Source organism: Nyctereutes procyonoides, unplaced genomic scaffold, assembly GCF_905146905.1.
Source record: "Nyctereutes procyonoides isolate TBG_1078 unplaced genomic scaffold, NYPRO_anot_genome, whole genome shotgun sequence".
NCBI lineage: Eukaryota > Metazoa > Chordata > Mammalia > Carnivora > Canidae > Nyctereutes > Nyctereutes procyonoides.
In genome coordinates, this window is record NW_026575122.1 from 11,269,290 (window position 1) to 11,278,466 (window position 9,177).

General features: G+C 37.2%; 1 protein-coding gene across 1 annotated transcript in view; it reads left to right on the forward strand.

The window, feature by feature from the left end:
* Positions 1 to 8,968, forward strand: part of MAP9 (microtubule associated protein 9) — a 31,268-nt gene extending 22,300 nt beyond the window's left edge. The window contains exons 10-14 of the mRNA XM_055336672.1: positions 148 to 237; positions 1,380 to 1,541; positions 1,673 to 1,818; positions 1,983 to 2,112; positions 8,635 to 8,968. Coding sequence (XP_055192647.1) covers positions 148 to 237; positions 1,380 to 1,541; positions 1,673 to 1,818; positions 1,983 to 2,112; positions 8,635 to 8,832 — 726 coding nt within the window. The 3' untranslated portion in view covers positions 8,833 to 8,968. The remainder of the gene's footprint in view (positions 1 to 147; positions 238 to 1,379; positions 1,542 to 1,672; positions 1,819 to 1,982; positions 2,113 to 8,634) is intronic.
* Positions 8,969 to 9,177: the final 209 nt, after the last annotated feature.

The following is a 9,177-nucleotide window of genomic DNA, read 5'->3' on the forward strand; positions in this document are numbered from 1 at the left end:
TCACAAAAAGGAAGCATGATACTGGCTTATATGGAATTTCTAAATTTTGTTTTCCTTTTTAAAAATGTATAGTATTTCAGAAATGAATAAGAATTCTAATTCATTTGGGAAACTGAGCATTATATACTTTTTTTCATATTTTCTCAGGAGTGGCTAGAAAAGAAAAATGTGTATTTACATGAAATGCACAGAATTAAAACGATTGAAAGTGAGAACTTAAGGATCCAAAATGAACAGGTAATCTGACATATAGAAGTGGAAGTTTTTCTGGATTTTTAAGTCAGTAAAATATCTCTCAGTAACATTTCTAAAGCCACTGGTTTTTAAATGGCCAAATAACATGTATATAAAAGAATGGATTTCTGATTTCCTTTCTCTGGTACTCCATACATTTCAGTTTGACATAAATATAATCATCTCGCAAGGAAACAGATACACAGAGATTTGTATTTTGTGTGTGTGGAATAGACCTGACACTACTGATTAGGAACATGTGATTGCTTCTGACCACCTATTAACTCTTACTTCACTTTTCACTATTAAAAGCTGACTTCAGTCTTATGACTTAGCCAAGAATGGGAAGGGTCATCAGATATCCACCTCCGGTTTTCCTCTTTTCCGTCTTGAATTTTACATGTGTCTTTAAGACCAGCTCTTATGTGAGCTCAGTGCCAACACCTTCATGTGTGATTTTCACACCTCATGGAGGGAGCTTGTACCTTTACTCCTAAATTGTGTCTTCTCTTTGTAAGGCTTTATGTGGTGCAACATTACACAGAATTATTAGGCAAAGGATAGTGTGGGGTTAGATGGAGGTAGGTCAAGTAATAACATACCTACCGTATGCTCACCAACATACAGGTTCAATATTTGGGCTCTGCTTATGTTGTAGCAATCTTATGATTTGAGGTCCACCAAAACTCGGGTTCAAAGCAAAGATCTATTTTGGCTTCCTAAGTGGCTTGGCCGGGTTACCCTACTCTGACTTACTTTATAAACCTGTAACTTTCCTGATACTTTTCTTGTGATGGAATGTTTTATTATGAGCATTTTGCAGGAGCACTCAGCCTTTATAGTTTATTTAGGTAACATTTTAGTACGCTTCCAAAAAAGAGGTCTTTCTCATAGCAGATCAATATGTGATAAATGGTTTTAGAAAAGGATATTTTAAAATGCAATGAATAGTCCCGGTAACATTTTTTATTTTTCCAAATCAGCTTGTCTAAACTATTCTAAATGAGTCACCTGCTCTGCAAAACAATGTCTCGAAATGATGACTATGAAGGGAATTCAGCACAATCCATACGTGTGTGTCGTACCTACCTGTCTCCTTCTGTTTATACACACATGACTCACTGTCTCTTATTTTCTTGAAACAGAAAAGAGCTGCTAAGAGAGAAGAAGCATTAGCATCCTTTGAGGCCTGGAAGGCTATGAAAGAAAAGGAAGCAAAGAAAATAGCTGCCCAAAGAAGGCTTGAGGAAAAAAACAAGAAGAAAACAGAGGAAGAAAATGCTGCCAGAAAGGGGGAGGCGCTGCAGGTACTCAGTGGCTTGGAGTCCCCGCAGTCATCATTTCACCATATCAGACACCTGCGTTCGTGTCTAGCTGTTTCTCTCTTTACTTGATCGTTTTTCACAGTAAATAAGAGAATCGTTATGATCTTTTTCAGGCCTTTGAACAATGGAAAGAGAAAAAGATGGAATATCTTAGAGAGAAAAATAAAAAGGAGAGAGAATATGAAAGAGCAAAGAAGCAGAAAGAGGAGGAAACAATTGCTGAGAAAAGGAAAGATAACCTAACAGCCGTTGAGAAATGGTAAGAGGTCAAGTGAGAGCTATTTTGATAGATTTCAAGTGAATAGCACTTGAGGCTCCTAAAAAGATTATATGCTTCACACTTACTAATGCATTGCCATCTCATTACTGCAGAAACTTCATTCTCCCCTTTAACTGTCCAGTGTTTTATATTATCCTACACAGGAATGAAAGGAAGGATGCTTTCTTCAAAGAAAACGAGAAAGTGAAAATAAATGAGAAGAGAAGAGAACTGAAAAGAGCAGAGAAAAAAGATAAAGATAAGCAAGCTCTTGATGAGTATGGAAAATGCCTGGTAGGTGTTGTCTGTGAATGCACTTGTGCCTTGTGAATGCACTTTATTTGTGACTTTTCTGTCCCTAATTCCAGTTCTCTGTGCCCCTTGCCTACTGGCCATTCTTTCCTGAAGCTGCCTTGTGGAAGCTTCTCTCCCCAAGTCTGTCATATTGTCTTTGATTTCCTCTTCTCTTTTGAGGCCTCCACTCTACCCTCAAGCGCTCCGACTTAAAAATCCAGGCACCATACTCTTCCTTAACCGCATCCCCACATGCAGTCACTTAGCAAACACTGAGTCTTGCAATGACTTCGCAATGACGTCATGTCAGAAATCATGGGACGCTGCCACGTGCATGCTGCCGGCCTGCCAGACTGTTTTAGGTGGGACTGGTCACGACACACTGTAATACTGAATTGAATGGTGAGAAGGTTGTTCCATCCTTTAAGTTGTCTTTTGATCCTTCTGATGACCTCAAGGAAAAGGTTTCATTTTGGTGTTTTTAAGTGAAAAAAAGTCAGTAGGAAGTTTGGGAGGAAATGTCAAGGCGATCTTAACATTATTTTGTTTTTTATGTTTTTTGTTTCAGTGTACTTAGGTTGATAGTTTTTTTTCGTTAATGTTATGCAAAGTACTGTTTTCTATCTTTAAATTTCATCATAAACATGCACGATTATCAAGTTTTGACTAAGTAATGCATCCATATGAATAAGTATTTTACTCGAGTAGGTGGCGCATTCCTATGAGTGGTTAGCACATCACGTGCCGCAGCAATCATAACGTGTACAAGTGCTCTGTTGGGTTTAGAATCCAGTAGGATTTCTTTCCAGTAGGATTTCCTGTCCAACTGTTTTTGAATTCACATCAATCTGCTAGTTAAAAATACTGTCCAGGGTATTTTGTGTTTGTGTTTCTCTGGTGGGGACTGAGCTTGAGCAGCTTTTCATTTGTGTAAAGGTCATTTCGAATTTTCTTTGTAAACTGTTAATCTTAGACTTTGCACATTTTTCTGTTGGTCCTTTTCTTCTTGATTTTTTGAAGCTTGTTTATATACTACAGCAGTTAGCCTACTGTTACTGGTACAAGTTACAAGGGCTTCTCCTGTTGCTTGTTGTCTCTCAACTTTGCATATATAGTATGTTAAGGCATGAAAAATTGTATTTATTTACTGGTGTCAAATCTTTCAGTCTTTTGGGTTCTGATTTTTAAGTGTAGTTGAAAAGACTTTCTTTGTAACTTGAGGTTAAATGAAGCGCTCCCATTTTTCTTCTAATAACTTTATGACTTAATATCTTGAACATTAACATTTGATCAGCTTGTAATTTACCTTGATAATGGTGGGATATATGATTCTGACTTTATTTTTTCCAAATGCATTTCCAATAACCTTTCTTTTACTCGCTGGTTTGAGGTACTGCCTTTGTTATATGGTCCACTTTCAGATTTTAGGGTGAGTTTCTTGACGTTTCTGTTCCGTTGGTCAATCTCAAATCTCACGGTACATATTCCGGTATCATACTATTTCATTATCAGGGCTTTATATGTTTTCATATCCATTTTAAATAATCTTCCCTCATAGTACTTTTTTCAAAGTATTTCTGTTATTGTTTACTTTTTCACATAAACTTTAGAACCCAACAGTAGCTAGATAAGCCTGCAGGATACAAAGCAGGCTATTTGAAGATAGGATAAAAACATGAAGCACTTAGGAATAAACTTAAGAAATGTGCAAGACCACCATGAAGAAAATTTTAGAACACTCCTGCAGGACACAAATGAAGACTTGAGAACATGGATTAAAATTGCTCTTGGATAGGAACACTCAATCTTATAATGATGTTATAGATGTCAGTGCTCCCTGAAGTAATTTACAGATTTAATGCAATCGTAATAAAAATACCAACAGAATTTCTTCTTGTTTACATGTTGATTGTAGGCCGGGTTTATGCGAATTCCATGCAGAAAAACAGTAAGAAAATAAGTGATCGAAATCAGTTGGATGATTTGAATGAGGAAGGTAGTGTTTCATGATGGCTTCATTAAACTCTCAAATAGTGTTTGCTTCTAAGAAAAATTAAAACTCTTCTATCAAGGAGACACATACCAACTGTGCTAGATCACTTAGGGCAACTAAATGAACGTGTCTTTCAGTTTTATTTTCACATACTCTTTGAAATGGAATAGAATTTTCTAAATTCTATTCTAATGTACTAAGTTACTAAGTACATTATGTTTTTTTTTACAGTATTTAGTCACTTTCTCATTCTAATCAATCCTTTGGAGAACAAAAACTCATCAGTCAAAGGCTTAAGATGAAAATAACTTGTTTTGATATGTAGTAGAACTTTGACAAATATAATGCTACTTATAAAAAAATCCATACACAATATGTGACAGATCTAGTCCTCCAACTTACCAATTTCTTATCGCAACTCGTTTGCAGAAAGAATGGAAAAATACTCCTAAAAAAAAAAAGAAAAAAAGAAAAATACCCCTATATGGCAGTTTAAGAACTTCAATTTTAATGTACAGTTACATCTCAAAATTTCTTTATAAAATCTGGCTTGAGTAATGAGCATTGGATGGGTTATTCTTTCAGGATAAAGCTACAGCCAAAGATCAGTAAGACTCTCTTTATCATGCTGGTTCCCAGGTTAATTAATAGTTACAGTCAATAAGAAAATGAATAAAAAATTCACTCCCCAACAGACAACAGTCAAAAGGACCATTTACCAAGATTATTTTAATTATTATTTGAGATAACCTTATTGATCATCTTAATTAATGTTGATAATTACTTGCTTATCTCCTATTCTTTCTTAGCACCTTCTAGTAAAAGCAGACTTGTTTCATGTTTCCCTTTCTCTCCCCATGGTGAATGGAATGGACAAAAAGTGGCTTGTTCAGTCAGTTTCTGGGACACAGCCTAGTTGCTACTTTTCTGCTCCCTTGCTGGAGGGTCTGGCACTAAGGTACTAAAATGAATGACAGTGGCCCAATTACAGTTTTGAGGGTTTGTTTCTCAGTTAGGATTCTGAAAGGAGATTCCGTCTGTGCTTTAGTAGGAGTAGCAAGATGAAACAAAATGTTAAGACAGAAAAAATGAATTTCATACCTCTTTTCATTCCTTTTGTTCTATGTGACAACTGTATGCTAATGGAAACATTGCATTATCGTATTCTGTTTGTGACACTGATTAATTCGTGCATGTGCTGGTAAAACAATCATAGACCCCTCACAATTTACCAAAATGCTGCCCCCACAGGTAACATTGTCTAAGGCTTTCTAGATCCTGGTGCTCTTCGAGAAAAATCACCAGTATGAGGAAACCACCAAACTTTATAGTGTTAGCAGAGACTTGGAGAAATGAAGAGACCATCTGAGCTGCAGGATGAGACGAGCAAGTGTTACTAACAGCTCAAGCTTTCCTAGATTAGTGTTTAAGTCTCTTAGTAATCCTCACATAGTCATTTCTTGGAAGGGAGTGTGTGCAGGGAAGCACAATGGTTCCAAAATTTATCTGGTATAAAAATGTGAGAATATGGTAGATAATATTTTCAAAATGAGATAAAGTGTAGGACTGTTCCCATCAAGCAGTAAAATATCAGTTTACCATTCCACTGTCCCGGAACCAGCATCCTTCTGTCTCGGATTATTCCCATCACTTTCCAGGAGGTATAATTCGTAATTCCTCATTTGCCTCCAGGGATGGTTCCACATTTCAATGCCCCCCCCTTTTTTTTTAATAGCTGAACTTCTGAAAAAAGTTTTATTTACACTTCTTGGTTCTCCATGCCCTTTACACCCTCAACACACTGTGGCCTCGTCTTTGAAAGTTACTTTTGCCAAACCATCCAGCCATCCCGTGTGTTGCTTTGGGCTGCACCCCCAGACCTCTCAGCCTTCAGTCACTTTCACCCTCTGGCACTGTCCTCTCCCCTGGGGACCCCACGGCCCTGGTTTCTCTCACTTCTCAGCCTGCCTTCTCAGCATCACTTGTTGACTTCTCTTCTCTTACCTGTGTTCCAGGTGCAGCCGAGGCCTGCAGCGCCCACAGCACCTCACTCACTGCCTCTTTATTCTCCTCTGGTCCCCCCTCTTGTCTTCTGCCCAGTTGGAGTCTCGGTGGCTCACCATGGCTCTGTCGTGGCCTCCCTATCCCACACTCTCCCACTTGTCCGAGTCCTCGCACATGCTGTTTGCTTGACTGAAACGTTCTCTCCTCGATGCCTACCACAAGGAGCTTGTCTTATTCATCTTTTCTCACTTTAAAGTGACTTTCTCTGAATCCACTTTTCTTGTGTTGTTTTTTTTTTTAAGATTTTATTCATTTATTCATGATAGAGAGAGAGAGAGAGAGGCAGAGACACAGGCAAAGGGAGAAGCAGGCTCCATGCAAGGAGCCCGACGTGGGACTTGATCCCGGGTCCCCAGGACTGCACCCCGGGCGAAAGGCAGGCGCCAAACCCTGAGTAACCCAGGAATCCCCCCTGAATCCACTTTTCACTGAAAGTGTTTTTGTTCCTTAACAATCACAACAATTTTATGTTCCATAGAAATTCTCACAATTTGAAATCATCTGTTGTTTATTAACTGCCCATTTTGAAAATGACCTGAGGGGCAAGGACAGAATCTATGTGTTTGCATTTTAGAATCACTTTTTGCGTGGCCCCCAGTATACTGCTTGACCCAGAGTAGGATCTCAGGGTTCAACAGTTGAGTGAATGAACACAAATCAAAGCGGTATAATACCCATAAAATAATAGACCCCCCCCAGGACTTTTCAGAACTGGTTACATGTAAGGATGAGCTATATATTAAAGTAACACAAATTAATAGATGCAGGAAATTATAACAATTTGGCTTATCTGAGTGACATTTGGACATGAAATCACACAAAGAATTACCCTACAGCAATAGAAATGCCAAAAGCCCTAAAGCATTAAATAGAAAATGCCAAACAATAGAAGAACTGAAAGAAAATAAAACCCTATCAGGATGCCTGGCTGGCTCAGCAGTTGAGCGTCTGCCCTGAGCTCAGGGCGCGATCCTGGGGTCCCGGGAACGACTCCCACATTGGGCTTCTTGCGAGGAGCTGCTGCTTCCTCTGCCTGTGTCTCTGCCTCTCTCTCTGTGTGTCTCATGAATAAATAAATAAAATCTTAAAAAAAAAAACACTATCAGGTCTCATGGAGATAAGATACTTTACTTTTGTACCTGGAAAGGGCTGTAGAAATAATAAAGGAAAACAGGAATAGAAACGGAATTTAAAATCATTAATGCATTAACATAAAAAGTCAGTGCAGGGCTGTTTGGAGGGTGGATTCCTACAGCTGCTTTGAAAAATCAGTCATTTCCCAGGAAAGTTGAATATACTCGTATATGCAGACCAGCAGTTTCACTCCTAGGCATATACATGGAGAGAAAATCTTAACTTGTAAGTACAAGGACTCAAACAGGAATGTTTATAGTATTGTCTTTGTGTAGGGAAAAAACCCATCATGTTTTCGACAGCAACAAAAATAGGTTAACAAATGGTGGTAAGTTGAACTGCTGGAATTCTATAACTATTCTATGGGATATCACTGAATTCGAGCTATAATTCGCATAGGTGGATCTTAGAAATATTGAGATGAATAAAAAAGGAAGTTGAAAAAATATGTAGCCAATTACCTTTTACTCTTGTAAAAACATGCAAAGAAAAATGGTTTGTTTGGGGATTAATACATTTATAACATAAATATTAAGAGATGCACTGGACTAATTATCATCAAATTGAGAGTAATGGCTACCTCAGTGGGGTGGAGAGGAAGGAGTGTGATGAAGGAATGAACACAGAGACCTTTGAAAGTATTGGTTGTGATTTTTTTTTCATAAAAAAAATCGGTGGGCACGCAGGTTTTGACAAACAATTGACTGAAATATTTCTTTTTTTTTTCTAAAAAGAACTAAAAGGAATGTAGATAAAATGTTTGCTGCAAGGATAATATTTATCACATGAAAATATACAAATTGCTACACATTAACAGCATTGATACCCGTAGAGTTGGATGAGCCAGATAATTGAGCAAAAAAATCCACAAAAGGGCTAAAGAAGTAAAAATGTGCTCAAGCTTAATAATAAGAAACATGAGATTTAATTTTCGACTATTTGTAAAAATTTTGACGTATCCGTTATCATGACATAGTCAACCTTTGCAGTAAATTGAGTTCTGAGAATCTGTTCTCAGAAAGTCATCAATAACTTCTCATAATTATTCTCTTTGGGTTATGCAGTTATAGGTCTTTTCTCATTTTTTCATAATTTTGTTTAAATATTATCACTTTTAATATTAAAAAATAAGTGATCAGGTGGTGCATTAATACCGGTTGGTGGTATACTTATAAGTGAGCAATGTTCTCTAGCCGTTATTCCTTTCAAATAGTAGGAAATGACATTTAGATGTCTTATAATACATTTCTTTGTTCTTCAGCAAGCAACCTGATTTGAAAATAACGTTCACATGTGTATATAAATGTTTAGTTTTCTATTTTTCTCTTTAGGAAAAGAAAGAAAGGCAGGAAAGAATTGAACGAAAACAAAAGAAGCGTCATTCCTTTCTTGAAAATGAGGCACTTCCTCCTTGGAGCCCTCCAAGCAGAACTGTGTTCTCAAGTGTTTTGATAATTCTCATTTTTACACTACTTAGTTATTTATCAATTCACCATGTAGTCACTATTTATTCAATTAGTTATAGTTAAAAGACTCTATTTTAATTAAATGCCAGCTGTTTCCACTGACAATGGAAAAGATTATTTGGGGTTTAATCGGTGAAATAATTGCAAGCATTTTTTGAACTGAAGGTAAAAACTGCCTCAAATGAGAAGCTAATAATCAGATTGCTCTTACCATTCAAATGACACTTCATCATGTCCTTCGGTCCTTACAATCAGATGATCCATGATCACTTTCACTAAGCTTTGCATGGTAATTAAGTGTATTTATTCCCCAGGATAAAAAGGAAGCCATCTGGGTACTACAGTCATAGAAATAATTGAATCTGTGAATGATTGTGCACCTAGATTCAGGTTTTAAAGGGAATCCTC